The sequence below is a fragment of the Silene latifolia genome, chromosome 1 (assembly GCF_048544455.1).
Source record: "Silene latifolia isolate original U9 population chromosome 1, ASM4854445v1, whole genome shotgun sequence".
NCBI classification, from domain to species: domain Eukaryota; kingdom Viridiplantae; phylum Streptophyta; class Magnoliopsida; order Caryophyllales; family Caryophyllaceae; genus Silene; species Silene latifolia.
Window position 1 is genome coordinate 177,719,492 of NC_133526.1, and position 14,964 is coordinate 177,734,455.

Here is a 14,964-nt window from a genome sequence, read left to right on the forward strand (position 1 = left end):
CCTTAAAAAGACAGAGCCATACAAAGCCAATAATCGTCCTGATGGCCAACGGATGCAGTTGTGCCACGACGACGTTCATGGCTTTAATTATGGCAGCAACGTGTGCATTAAGAGGAAACCGGAGCCCATACTCCAGGTGTCTGATGTACACGCCGATACAGCCTTCGGGAGGGCAACAGACTACCTGATCACCCTTAGGGACAACAATTCTATACCCCCTGCCGAAGGAGTAATGATCTTCAAAAAGATCAGGACCGGAACAACTAGCGAACTTATTCGTCCAAACACGATCAGGATTGATCGAGCAGGCGTCGCCGTGCCACAAGAGATGCGGCCTCTCCGAATCAGATTGGGTCGCCTCATCATCATCATCATCAATACCCTCCAAAAATTTCGGATCAATTTCAGGAGAGGGCGACTTAGGACCCCCAAACCCTATCGGGGTGACAACCAGTGGCTCATGTTCATCAGGATGCGACGGTTCGCCCCCCGGCGCAGAGGTACTGGGTTGAGCATCAGCAGAAGACATGACAACAAATACTTAACAAATAAAGGTTGAAAAAATTTGTTTGTTTACCTTGGAAGAAAGTGTTACGCCGAGTAACGCTTCGAAAGTTAGAGAAAGAAAGACGCTTCGTAAGAAAACTAGAGAGAGGAAATTTTTTGAGAAAATGAAGATTGTGCGGAAAATTGAGGGGCGCACTACTCTATTTATAGAGCAAAGCCCATTCAGTGGACCAATCAGAGCAAAGCCCATGAAGCGTCCACCAATCAGCACCGAGCCACGTGTCAAGCATGCAGCCACGGAATGTCAATCGACATACAGTGATGAATCTTCTTCGACACGCTTCCTGGTATCTACTTGCCAACGGCTAGCTGATCAACCAAGCTTGGCAACACCGGCCGGGGGCAATCAAAAGCACACGGCACTCAACCTTGGTCTCGGCCAGCGCCATTTTCTTTTCCACATTTGATGTCCATTACACATCCATGTGGAGGGGGATATGGTACGGCCTGAACAGAACCAAGCCGAGGAAGAAATTCAACATGCGCAGAATACGCTCAACACTCATCGAAGGTCCATACCACGGCATAGACTACGCTGGGGGCAAATTGATGGGGCATATTCTGCACCCGCTGACCGAGTCAACACATTGAGCAAGGTCAAAGCCAAAAGACAACAAGTCAACGTATTAGACGGCCCTAACCGAGCGCGCACTGTCGGCTGTCACTTAGTCAGGTCTCGGCAACTAGCCGCCGAGAGACATATCCGCGTACTCACATCCAGTCCCCTCGGCATGGAGTCAACCAGCCCGCCGCCGCCATGGGTCACTCGGCCGAGGGCAAGACGGTCTTTCCACCTTTCTCCGCCACTTGGCCACTTGGCACTACGTGACAAAAGGTGAAAGTCTATAAATACTCCACTTCTCTCATTGAGAAAAGGATCCCAAACATCATCTAAAAACTGGTATAAACTCACTTATCTCTCTACAATATACTTTGCCAAGTTAACACACAACTTATCTTTTTAAGTTTACTGACTTGAGCGTCGGAGTGAGTACGTTCGGCCCCAAGCCGAGCCCTCAGTTTGTTCATCTTAAACAGGAAAGAGCGAAAGGAAGAGACAAGCAACGACATCATTCTACAAGCTTACGTGGTCACAATAATGCTCCGAAATTACACCCGGAACACACATAATCGACAAATAAATTATCAAAAAAAAAAAATCCGCAAATTCTTGTTTCAGATGGTCTATTCCGCATTTATGCATTTTTTGTAAATATTAACACTCGGCTTTTGTTCTTCTGGGACAGTCTTATATTATAGGACGGTTATATAAAAAGAAAAAGAAAAAAAAACACTATCAAATACACAGTTATCGAGAAAATATATTCAGGAATTAAAAAAAATAGAGCACTGTGAAAAAGAGGAACACAGTGGGCCCCGTGACTAGAAAATTTACAAAAAAATGCGCAAGTGCGGAATCGAACAAGGGTATTTGCTGTGGCATTTCAACTGCCTGCCACTTCACCATAAACATTAATACTGTTTATGTATGTATTGAGTAACTTTTATCTTTAGGCCTTAAACATAATTGGGCCCCAAAATCTGGAGGCCCTGTTCGGCCGCGCGGGTTGTACACCCCTTGGGCCGGGGCTGTATCCCGCCACAACCTAACTCGAGTCGATTCCTGGTCCACCCCTATCAAGCCCGGCCCGGCCCGTTCCCCCACCCAGACTGTGCTCAGTCTGACCTTCTCCGGCTCGATCCGACCCCTAAGTCGCCCGACCTGAGCCCGCTATCGTATGTTTGACCACCCCTATCTACTACAAAGTACAAACCTTTGAATATGTTTGTCCATTCACGTGATGAGCTTTGATATATCATAAAATAAAAGATCCAAGTATGATTTAAAGCACTAACGAACCCTACTAATTCCCACCCAAAAAAAAAGTAATTTGACTAATTATTTGACTAATAATAACAAAGTCCTAAACCCCCAACATCATGAATTAAGATGCGAATATACAGCTAAACCCTCCATGATTTTTAAATATTTATAAGATGCGACTTTCTACTTCTTCGTCTCTTCCATCTTTTTTTACGTAATCAACTTGACTAAGTAGTCTTCTTTCCACACACGGCCAAATTCATTGCTTTTTTTTTTACTTTTTTTTGTCAAAACATTTTTTAATTTATATTTTCATACAGTATATTGTTATTAAATTCATACTTTACTAACCAAACACATGCAGTATGCATTGACGTAATCCATAACATCATCATCATAAAAATGTTCCCTCCTTATTTCTTGACAACTTCTTCCTCTTCAATTTCATTCTTTCTTGCTTACCAAGGCAAATTTCTAACTATAATTTTATAAATAAATCACCATAAATTTCTTAAGGAGGGAAATTTGCAAATTCCGTGCGTCTAATTCATTGTTTATTCTTTTATTCTTTTTTATTCTTCGTGAGGGAAGTTTTATTTAAAGTTTAACCAAATAATAATAGCAAAATTATCTCAAAAAAAATAATAATAATAGCAAAAAGTTTGAGGGAGTATATAGTATGGGACAATTGTTTAACCATGCGGTAGATGAAATTCCTGGTTCCGTCACTGATAACAATGTAGCGAGATATGAGATAAGTGACATTCAAGTTTTCTCCCAAGTAGGGAGGGGGGCTAAAGGCGTTGTATTCCACACCAGAATAAAAGATTCCGATGAAGATTTGGCGTTGAAGGTAGTCTTAAAATCCTCCATGAAACCGAGCAAACCCGAAAAACGGAGCAACAATGACCAAAGCCGAGTATTTTTCGAGCAACAAGTGTTAGGGGAATTTGATCACCCTTTTTTGCCTAAGCTAAAAGGCGTTTTCGAGACCAGTAACGTTTATGGCTACGCTATGGATTATTGTTCTGGTGGCAATCTTAATTTGTTAAGGAAACAACAGACTGAGAAGATGTTCTCTGATGATATAATCAGGTAATTACATATCCCAGTTCATGTTTTTTTACAATTGTTTTTCTAACGTGTTCACCAAGTATGGTGAAAATGAGTTTATAAATCAATTTCTCGTAATATGTTCTTACGAATCTTTCTTTAATTAGGCACACGTTAGAAAAAAACCGTTTTCCCACTAGTACAACTCTAATTTGCTCATTATTTATAAGGTTTCTCTAACGCGTACCCTTAAGATTGAACGTTGTTAGCAAGAACATAAATTTTCGACTTTTCTAAGTTGTAATATGAGTCTTGACCCTGGCTAAAAGAAAAATGGCGTGATTTTCACACTGAAGACGGTCTCAAGAGAAACTTACTAATTTAGACGATTTATGATTGTAGGTTTTATGCGGCGGAAATGGTATTAGCTTTGGAATATTTGCATCAAAGAGGGATTGTTTACAGAGATTTGAAGCCTGATAATGTGTTGGTACAAGAAAATGGACATTTAATGTTGGTCGATTTCGATTTATCAACTAAACTTGTTCCAATTTCACCTCAACCCCGAACGAGTTTTGACTCTATTGAGAAGCCCGAGTTAGAGATGAAAAAATCCAAGTTGTTAAAATTTTACTCATTTTGCAACTCGGGCATTTCCCGAGTTGACACGGTAGACTCGGGCAGGAACTCGGTTGAGTCGGCAAATGAGCCAGAGTCAGACTCAGCGGGGAAATCTAACTCATTCGTTGGTACGGAGGAGTACGTGGCACCAGAGATCATCCAAGGAAACGGTCACGATTTCGCGGTTGATTGGTGGAGTTTAGGTGTCGTTTTATACGAAATGTTGTACGGAACGACGCCGTTTAGAGGGGATAATAGGAAAGAAACGTTTTACCGTATATTGTCCAAGACTCCTGAGCTAGTGGGTGAAACGACACCGTTGAGGGATTTGATTAGAAAATTGCTTGACAAAGATCCACATCAAAGAATTACATTGGAGGGAATTAAGGGTCATGATTTTTTCAAAGGGGTTGATTGGGAGATGATCGTACGGCTCGAACGGCCTCCACATATACCTGCATTGTTAGAGATTGGTGACGGTGTAGACGGGATAAAGGCGATAAATGTGGAGTCTATTGTATGTGGCGTATTTGAATCGACGAAGATACCTAAAACCAACAATAATAATAGTAACGTGAAAGACGATAATAGTGGTGTGAATGTCGTGAATACAAAGAGTAGTAGTAGAGGTGCATGGGTCGATGGGTTGGAGCAACCTTCCACATCTAACAATTTTTTGGTTTTTTAAGGTTATTTTTCGTTTTTTTAACCATTTTTGGCTTACTTTTATATTCATGTGAAAATAAAATTAATTAGTCTCGTTATAGACGAATATATCCGTCTAAAGTGAAAGACGGGTTAAATATGTTTAAAGTGGTGATATTTTTGAGCCCCACCATGCAATTTGTTGTTTGTCTTATGCTTAAAGTAGGTGGATATTTGGCTCGTCTATAACTATAGACGATATCTCCCGTCTATAATAAGAATTTGTGAAATAAAATATAGGCGTATTGTATAATATTAAGTGAAAAAGAGTAATGTGGATTCTTTTGTTCATTATAACTATGAAAAATGAAATTCTCGATAAATATAAGGAATTTATGTACCTTCATTTTTTATATTTGTTCTAGTGACTTAAAAAGTGTCATGGTTTCTAAAATCATAAACGAAAACTATTGTTATCGTCAAGTATACATACCTGACAAATGGATCATTCAGTTTGGTTTTGGACCAAATTCAATCAAGCGAGTTAAATCTGGTTGGCCTTAATTTCGATTTCAGTAAATCTCGATCAGGTTCATTTCGGTTAGCCGCTTAACTTGGTTTGTGCTATTTCGACGGTTCAGGTCTGATCAATATCAACTTAGTTGAATTTTAGATCATAACCTTTTGGATCCAAGGGTCAAGATAGTTTAAATGTACTTTATACTTTTCAGTTTGAAGGTAATAATAAACATAATACCATCGATAAGAAAAATAATCAATGAGTAAAAATACCTGAAATTGAATGTTTTTATGAGAAATTTAATAATTTTAACCCAGGTCAATATGTTCAATTTTTATCGATTCATATATATTCAGATTCGAGCATCATTCGGTTATTATAGAATTCGATTCAGTTTCGGTTAGATTTGGATTAAGTCGGTTTCGGATACTATTCATATTACTCATACCGGTCGCTTATCAATTTAGAATATTTCGATCGATTTTTCAATTTTGGGATTATTTTGTAAGAGACCGAATTCCAAAACCAATCAAATTTAGGTTGATTATTTGAAATTATCCATGTGCGATTACCCATAGATGGTTCTAAAGAATAATTCATGTCAGTCGACCACTCGATCCCATATTATTTTGGGATTAAGGCTCTGATGTTGTTATTGTATTTGAAAATATTCATGTACAAAAGAAAAGAATGATGATACTAGCGTTTAATAATCTATACTTAGATAGCACCAAAACAAAAAAAAAAATCTATACTTAGAGTTTAGTAACAAATAAATTTATTTTGATTAGAAAATATTAGTGTCATATAAAAGTGATAGTTTAGCCCATTTTAGGCATACTTTAGACCGTAATTTATTCCACTCAGTGTCGATGATAGTTCGCTCCTCCCTCATTTTTCATTTCTAATCGCAATCTCCATTGCACGTTCCTTCGGTTGAGTTTTATAATGATTTCCTTCATTTGGGTGACTACGGAAAGCATGTATGAGTAATCTAGGAGGAGGATCGACAGAAGCGAGTGCATTGGATCGAAGGAAGAGCCTTTTCCAAGTGGCATATTCTCGAGAACAAGTTTCGGTCAGGTTTTCGATTGAGTTATATTAAGAGCAGATTAGTAATTACACGGGTTTTTAAATTAGTATCCCACCAAAAAACCTATGACGAGGTAATAAACCAATTAAATTGTCAACCCAAATCGAAACCGAATTCAACCCAAATCGAAACCGAATTCAACGTACGATGAGGAAATATCCGATGCTTCAACTAGGAGATTGATTACCTTCCAAGCTACTCGACATCAACTGCTAAACCAAACCAGACCAAAAACCCCAAAAACTAAAACCCTAATTTTCTCAATCAAATCGCAATCCAAGCTCTTACCAATGGCGTCAAGGGCAACACGGTCAATTCTCTCCCGTCGCAATGCTCATCCACTTTCTATCTCCTCCTTCAAACGCCTTATTTCCTCATCGCCTCCCCTTTCCAGCGCGCCGCCCATCGCCAGGTATTCTTTTCTAGGGTTTAATCTCCTCCGCACTTTCGAAATTATAATTGTTTTTGTTTTACATGTTTTATTTATTTATTTTCGTATTGAATTTGAGCTTGATGTGCGTGATTAGGTTTGTTTTGTTTTGTTTCGGATCTGCAAATAATTTATAATGCGGTAGTACCCTAGCCTCGAGGGTTAGGTGATGAATTTGGTTCAGTTGCGTAGGAAGTTATTGTGTAAGACGGACTTATATGAGCATTAATGGTGAGTGGTGTAGTCAGAGCTATCCGAGAGTGGGATTAGTTTTAGTTGAGCTATCCGAGAGTGGGATTAGTTTAGTTTAATTCTAAGTATGTATTTGTCACAAATTTAACAACATAAAACGTCAATTGTCCGGAAACCCCACTGGATGACTAGAAGAAGCAATGTGGCTACGCTACTGTTTATCGTAAATCACCTCATTTGACTTAAGTACTCGGAGAATAGAAGTTATACTAACTACCATGGTTAAAAAGAAGTTATACTAGCTACCGTGATTTAACTGACTTCATGTCTGTGATACGATGAGGTTTGTGATTTGCGAGACCAACCAGAACTTTGTGGAAGATGTAGAATGGATTTTACTAAGGCAACATTTGTTCTGGAATGCAGTGTTTGTTTGACCAAGTTATGGCCTTCTTGTCGACTGATGCTTTGTTAGTTGATGTTACTCCAATGCCACTTTTGTGGTACAAACTTTCCGATTCTGTGTTAACAACAACATTACTATTTACTGGAAACTGTTCGAGGCTCCCACCTTTGGCGAGGTGAAGGTGTTAAATGCTCACGAGTATCGTATACCACATCTCTTGTTCGTTAAATATATAGAGACTATTTTCGGATGACCCCTCGTTTTTCTTTAAGAATTGCATTAACAGACTGCTGTTTCACGATATTAGAAGTGCAAGCACGTTAAGAAGCATTTTGCTTTATTCTATCATACTTTAAAAGCCAAAAAATAGTGAGCCTTAGCTTCTTAGGTTCTTGAAATGGACCCTAATGACGCACAGGTTCTCTACTATGATTACCACTGTTTGATTTCCTTTTTTGTTTAAATGGAGCAAAGTTCTGTTTCTATTTTCTTCCTGTTACCATTTGTTTTGTCGGAAAGAGCGATTAAAAGAACTCCTCTTGTTACGACTTTATTTTTTCAGTATGGAAAATGGCCTTTCCTAAGGATAAACAACGGGCTTGTTTGATGTCCTATGTTTGTAATGTTGCTTATGTTTATGAATTTGCTTTGTACTTTTGGCTGAAGCTACGTTCTGATGATCAGTGAACAGTTAAAGAAGAGACTTCTTGATGTTTCCACTAGGAGATACTATGGATCCGGATGCGGTGTTGTTGAAGAAACCATAAATAAGGTTAAAGGTAGTTTATATTTATTGTGATTCATGGTGCTTCTCATATTGACCAAGGTAGAATTGATCCCTGTATCTTCTATCCTTTTTCTGATTATCCATTGTAAAATCTTATGTTAGGTCAGACGTATTCATTGGCTTCAGTTAACTCTCGATTCACCCACCAGCTGAGGGAAAAATGTAGAACGTATCCGCATTATTCCTTTTACAGATCTTTTGCGTCCAGGTCTTCTTCAGATCGTCCTGGACAGAAACAGACAAATGTATGATTTTATATTTCAAAGTCTCTCTTCAATCCTTTCTTCTTTTTGGCTTAACTTTTTTCTTTTTCATGTTCCCAACGTTCATCTTTATATTCATTATAGCCAGTTGAAAAAGTTACAGCTTCCACTGGGCATTATCCATAGTGTTTAAGTTTAATGTCAAGTGGCTACAATTTTTGCTAACAATTTCTGAGCATTCCTGTTTTGGAATCCCCTATCTACTAAAAGAATAGGAATTCTCACATTTTTCCCTCCAAAAAGCATCTTTTTAAATAGGAAAAATTAATGAGAATAATCCAACCTATAGACCGTATTCCACTATTAATCCTAATTTTAATTAATCCCACAATAAACCACCCTATCAACTTCATCTTCTCAAATTGCACCTAGGTAACCGGGTACCTACTCAAAAGGTCACACTTTTCCAAATAAAAAAAATTCTAAAATTAATATAACAATATTAACATTAACTTCATCCTCTTCATCCTTAATACCACCATATGTCCATATTACCACCCTTCAACCCTCTCTCCATTACTAAACAGTAAACACCAAGAACCAACTTATAGTTCATAATCCCACCCCCTGCCTCCACCACGACTTCCTTGGCGACCACGACCTCCACTGCATTTTTCCTCTTGACGGCGACACCGCTAATCACTACACTGCTGCATAAAGTTTTGGCAAACCTAATAAATTCCCAATAAAATACATTAAAGCCCTAAGCCCAGCTATACCATCACCAATAAATAGATAAGGTTTAATTGTGGGTTCAGTTCAACATTTTGATGATTTATTCGCCCTATCGTCTTCGTCGTCCTTCTTACCCAAAAGCAAACCATATTTTTTGATTTCATAACCCAGATCTACTAGGAGAGACATATAATTATTTAAAATTGGGCCGACCATTAAGTTCTCCGGCATCATGCGCCTCACTGGTCATCGTTGCTTCCGAAGTGGTGGTTGGTTGCGATAAAGGCGGTGGTGGATTTTGTTGTGGACTTGTGGGTGGTTGGATTGTAGTGGGTTGCGGTGGCGGTGGGCGATGTGGTTGAGTGTGGTAGTGGTGTGATGTCGACATTAGTGCTCAAATTTTGTTAACAATGGTTTCAATTAATTAGTCCATTTACAATTGAGAAAGAAGAAGAATGGGGAAACAAGAACAGAGAGATAAGGAACAGAAGAGAAAAAGAAGAATCGTGAGAGAAACTAATAGAAAAAAGAAAAAAATTTAGGCCCACGACTAACTTAACCGGACAAAACAGGTAAAAAAGTGAGCTAGTTTAGGCTTTGATAAGTGGATAAAGACTTCGGTTTATTGTGGGATTAATTAAAATTGGGATTAATAGTGGAATACAGTTCATAGGTTGGATTATTCTTATTAATTTTTCCTTTTAAATAAGGTAATTATAATTATATGCATTCACTAAAAAAGGAAACTAATAATCACATTTTTATTTCATTAAATTATTATCTTTTAATTAAAATTAATCTTTTCATCATATTATATTATTTTCACCCAACTCTAAACTATAATCTCTTAATTAAAATATAAATAAAATTTATATAAAACTATAAATTGCTAAATCTTTTATTGATATTATTATTTGAAAATGACTTGACACATACTACATATAAAACAAAACTGTAAATCGCTATTATTACTTTCGCGACTAAAAAGATTGAAAGAATTTAAAAATTGAAATCATTAGCTTTGCGGATAAAAAAATATTTTGTTTAATATACATTTCACCACATTACTCAATTCTCTTGATTAATACAATAACGAGAAATACGGACAATTAATGAAATATCACTATTTTATTAGTAATTTATTTATAAAAAAAACCTATATATACCGTGCATTTACGGGGTCTAAACTAGTACAGTAGTACATGTATAACACTACCAGGGGAGGCGAATGGTAATGTTAGGGCTCTAAACAGCGATGCTTAGTTAATGTGGACACAGACCACACGGTAAATAATGGTAGTGTCCAATTTTGTCCACTGAATAATTGTAGTGTCGGCTTATTAACAAAATGTTCAAATGAGAAGATTTGTAAAGCCTTAGCTCCAATAATATCATTAGTTCTCAATTCATGGATTTTCTCGTGCGAACATTAATAGTTAACTCAACTTTGTATACTTGTTTGTACATTTATCCACTTGTCATTTATTTGTTTTTCGTCTGATACCTACTTCATCATTCTAAACTGCTTGTACATTGAATTATTGGCATATTAAGCTAGTGACATGTATTAACATTATTATCCTTTTATTTTCTTATTAATAGGACCAAAAAGATATTTCTACAGTGGAGGATCCTTTTGATTCCCCTACATATCATATCCCAGAAAAGCCCGTCACTTATGCCGAGGGAGGCTTCTACAGTGTTGTGATTATTGCTGGCCTTGGAGTTGCCGCTATTGCAGCATATGCTGTTGTCAAAGAGCTGTTACTGGAACCAAAAGAGTTAGTAGACTAGACCTTGGTTAAGCTGAGTAGTTGAGAATAATTTTGTAATCTCGATATGATAATTTTTGCCACAATTTTTTTTTTTGTAGGTATAAAATTTTTAACAAAGCATTGGACAGAATTCAAAATGATAGCCAGGTAAGAAATTTAAGGGTCATGCTTCTTTGGCTCATGTGCTATTCGATAGTAGTCTGTTACCCTTGTTAAGACATGCTGGATTGTCGCTTTCCATATAGCTGGATGAATGTTGGTACAGTTTTGGGCTGTGTAGTCTCAGTATTTCCTGTTTCATGCATCTATATTCCTTCTGGTCTTTCCATGACTGATGATACTAGACCTGTCAAACGGGTCGGGCGGGTCGGGTCCCGGGTCGGGTCATACGGGTCGGGTCAGAATACGGGTCGGGTCAAATACGGGTCGGGTCAGGATACGGGTCAAGAAATAATTTTAAACGCCTTTTTTAAACGATTTTTTTAATTTAAAAAATATATTTTTAAAAATTAAAATATGTTTAAAATTATTATTTTAGTCATATTCATCATATACAATAATTATATTGATATAATTATTAAAATAAAGTTTTTTTAATAATTATTTTATTATTAAATATTATAAAAGTTATATAAAATTGACTTTTTAGTTGAATTTTTAATTTTAAGTAATAAAAAAATAATTTTTTAACTATATTTTCAAATATAATATATAAATAATAATATTTTTAATAAAATTCATGATTTTCCCTTGACCCAACGGGTCGACCCGTTCGGGTCGGGTCTCGACCCTAAAATAACGGGTCATTTCGGGTTCGGGTCAAACGGGTCGCGGGTCGAAAAAACCGGGTTTGTAACCCTAAGAAAACGGGTCGGGTCGGGTCGGGTTTTCGGGTCGGGTCGAGTTTTGACAGGTCTAGATGATACCCTTTGTCCCAATAAATAAAGTGTGGTGATATTATTGAAATATACACTAGGTAGAAGACATGGAAATAGTAAAAATAGAATCATAAGGAAGGTGATATACACTGATAAGTGATACCCAAGGATCCCTCTAAAATATACACTTCGTGTAAAGTGAGTAGATATGAAAATAGTACTACTTCCCCTCCAATATGCTCTTCTCATTTGTTTTGGGCACAACTCTTAAGGAAAATAGTATAATAATCACTGAACATACAAGTGAGATAGTAATTGAAACAAAAGTGTGATTAATGATATTATCACACTAAAGGCCATCATCACTACTAGCCACCCTCTACCACCGCCAATGGAGCACCATTTATCATCACTCGGTCCTCCAAAACTATCTTAGGATGCAGAAGTGGCCAGAAAGTACATCAAAGTGTTTTGTTTATAACGTTTGGTTAGTTTCTTGTATTTCTGGGCAAATAAGTCATTGAATAGGGAGATGACGTTGAATGGGTCGAGTTTGAAGTTGAAAGAAACTGACCTGGCTGGCGAGGATGGAGGTCATGTGTCGAGGAGACTAGGCCAACAAGGTGGCGAGGAGGAGAACGTGGGTTGAAAAAAGGCCTAAGAGCTGATGACATGAACGAGGGTCGTGGTCGAAGGAGGACTTGGGGGTTTGGTGACAGTGTTCGGAGATAGAATGTTCCAACGGGAAAAACAATTTGGATTTTCTTTATATAGCAAGTGGGAGGAATAGCGAGGATGGGAATGAGTAAAAAATATAGATATTCACAGTATATGCTTACGAATTTTGTCTTCTAGGCATCCATTTTTCCCTTCCTTATAAAGTCCCCCTTACACCATACTGCAGAGACTGTCGTTCTTCTTCTCAATAAAGTCCAATACATTGCAGTACATGAGATTTTTCCTCTTTTAATGTTTCCTTTATCTATGGAACTACATATTTAACTGTAATGACTGGTTCCTAAAATCTTATACTTAAAAGCTTCTATTATCCTTTTTAGGTCAGAGTGAGGATCGGGTCACCTATCAAAGGGTATGGCCAGGAGTCAAGAAACCGATCTGCTCGCCAAAGAATACCAAATAGGACATGGACTGATGTAGATGGAGTGGAGCACATCCAGGTAAAGCTTTTAGGGTTACTCGTTCATCTTTTGAAATAGTATGTTTATATTTTGAAATAGATCGCACAGTTCAGAGAACTGTGGGAGGATCGAGGGTGTTTCTGTTAGGCATAATCACAAGATGAGTCGTAGAATGCAAGTGTGATGCTATGGTATGGTATAGTGTGATGTCATATGAACAAATGTCAGTACAGTTTTTTCTTTGGCTTTACCGTTTAAGTGATGTGATACTGTTTCGTTTGGGAGATTCTATTGTTAAATGATGTGCACGATATTGATTTAAAACAAATCAAGAAGCATTTGGTTAGGTGTCATGGTATGTTGCTCAATTGTTGTATCATTTTGGAGAGCCTTGCCACCTTGTGGTTCTACCCGTCTCAAATCTTGACTAAACAGTAAACAGAACCGCAAAAAAACAAAAAGATATCATTAGAAAATTTGAGTTGCATATTGTAGTTTTTTCGATATGAAAGCATGGTTAAATCAACTACATCCACGATATGTTTTAATAACTTGTTCTGGAAGAAACAGCTCTTTCAACTACAAGCCCTCAGCTCCCAGAAATTCGATATCTTGTTATGCATGTTACTTTGTGTATCCAATGGCAGAGATGTTTAAATTTTCCATTTGATTTGATTTGATTTTTTTTTTTTTTGTTTCCAGATCAACTTTTGCATACGTGGCCCTCATGGAAACGGAAATGTCTTCTGTGAGATGTTCAAAGATAAAGTGGACAAAGAATGGAAGTACATGGCTCTGGTTGTCGAAATCGCAAACCCTACTCAGAAGCAACTGATATTAGAATCATATCTTCCAGCTTGAAAGGGGTGTCGACCGGTACATTATTACTTCCTAGTCTTGGAACAGTAGTAACCCGTGCACTGTACGGGTGGTAACGAAAAGTATTATTAATAGCAAAAACTTCCGTATTTTTTTGGGTTTCATAAATTTTTACTAAATTTTAGAAAATTTTACTTTATCTATCCACACTTGATAAGTTTATGTTGCTTAATTTTGTTCGATTTATAATTTTACTTTGTCTACCCATATACTTACCAATTAGTCTCACTATAGACGGATATATCCGTCTAAATTGAAAGACGGGTCAAATATGCTTCAAGTGATGAAATTTTTGGGCCTTATCATGCAACTTGTTGATTGTCTTATGCTTAAAGTGAGTGTATATTTGGCCCGTTTATAACTATAGACGGATATCTCCCGTCTATAATGAGAATTTGTGTATACTTATAAGTTTATGTTGCTTATTCAGAGTACTCGGGTTTTTTTTCTCGACTTTTTAACTCAGCAGTGGAATCTGAAAAGTGAATATAAAATTAGTCAATAAGTCTCCCTTAAGACGGATAGTATCTATCTTAAGGGTAAGACAGGTCGGATAGTTACCAAATTGTGTGAATATGGTATAAATGGACACATAGTAATTATTAAGAGGCAATAAAGTGTGTAGAGAAGGATGAATGTGACTAGGTACTAGGTAGAAACTGAATTGACATCATAGATTAAACAATTGACAAATATTTACCTTTCCAATGTAATTTGAATCAAAATTTCGTCAAGTAGTAAACAATTGGAAACAAAAGGGTGCAAAAAGTCTACATTTACCATCCTCCATTTAATTTTAGCTTCATTTTCAAAAGAAAAACACACTTCTTGTTGTTTATTTTTTGACTTCTTCCTTCCAAAATAAGAAAAAACCCTAAACTCACATCCTTCCATCCTCCTACTTTGATAGTTTGATGATGAAAATGGCGATGAGAACACCACCGCAAAAGAAGGCAAAACAAGGACATGAAAGTATGAAACTGATTAAGCTTTTGAAGGCTGTTTTCATATTGGGTTTTAAAATTTGTGTTTCCATTGTTCGATTTATTTTGTTTAATAATATACTCCTTTTATCACCATTGTTTAAATTTTGGATTTTCAATTTTGTGTTTTAGTTTTTCAAATTTATTTGATTTTTTGGATTTGCCATAATAGTATTGTAACCATCTTTTGATTACGGTAAAGTGTCAAATTGAGGAAGCAAGTAAGACTATTG

At 36.9% G+C, this 14,964-nt stretch overlaps 2 protein-coding genes across 5 annotated transcripts; both read left to right on the forward strand.

The window, feature by feature from the left end:
• Positions 1-2,809: 2,809 nt before the first annotated feature.
• LOC141612801 (serine/threonine-protein kinase OXI1) lies at positions 2,810-4,958 on the forward strand. The gene is made up of 2 exons (XM_074431570.1): positions 2,810-3,487; positions 3,848-4,958. Exons 1-2 carry the CDS (start codon positions 3,072-3,074, stop codon positions 4,752-4,754), a joined length of 1,323 nt encoding a protein of 440 aa, XP_074287671.1. The 5' UTR covers positions 2,810-3,071; the 3' UTR covers positions 4,755-4,958.
• A 1,498-nt stretch (positions 4,959-6,456) lies between these two features.
• On the forward strand, positions 6,457-13,931 carry LOC141612469 (putative mitochondrial import inner membrane translocase subunit TIM21). 4 transcript variants are annotated; one of them, XM_074431286.1, is made up of 7 exons: positions 6,457-6,736; positions 8,019-8,131; positions 8,242-8,384; positions 10,680-10,858; positions 10,951-10,999; positions 12,789-12,908; positions 13,572-13,931. In XM_074431286.1, the coding sequence occupies exons 1-7, from the start codon at positions 6,615-6,617 to the stop codon at positions 13,728-13,730; spliced, it is 885 nt and encodes a 294-aa protein (XP_074287387.1). In that variant the 5' UTR covers positions 6,457-6,614; the 3' UTR covers positions 13,731-13,931. The 4 variants fall into 4 exon arrangements, with proteins under 4 accessions (XP_074287387.1, XP_074287365.1, XP_074287371.1 ...); XM_074431264.1 differs by having other exon boundaries at positions 6,502-6,736; positions 8,019-8,124; positions 8,247-8,384; XM_074431270.1 differs by having other exon boundaries at positions 6,504-6,736; positions 8,037-8,131.
• Positions 13,932-14,964: the final 1,033 nt, after the last annotated feature.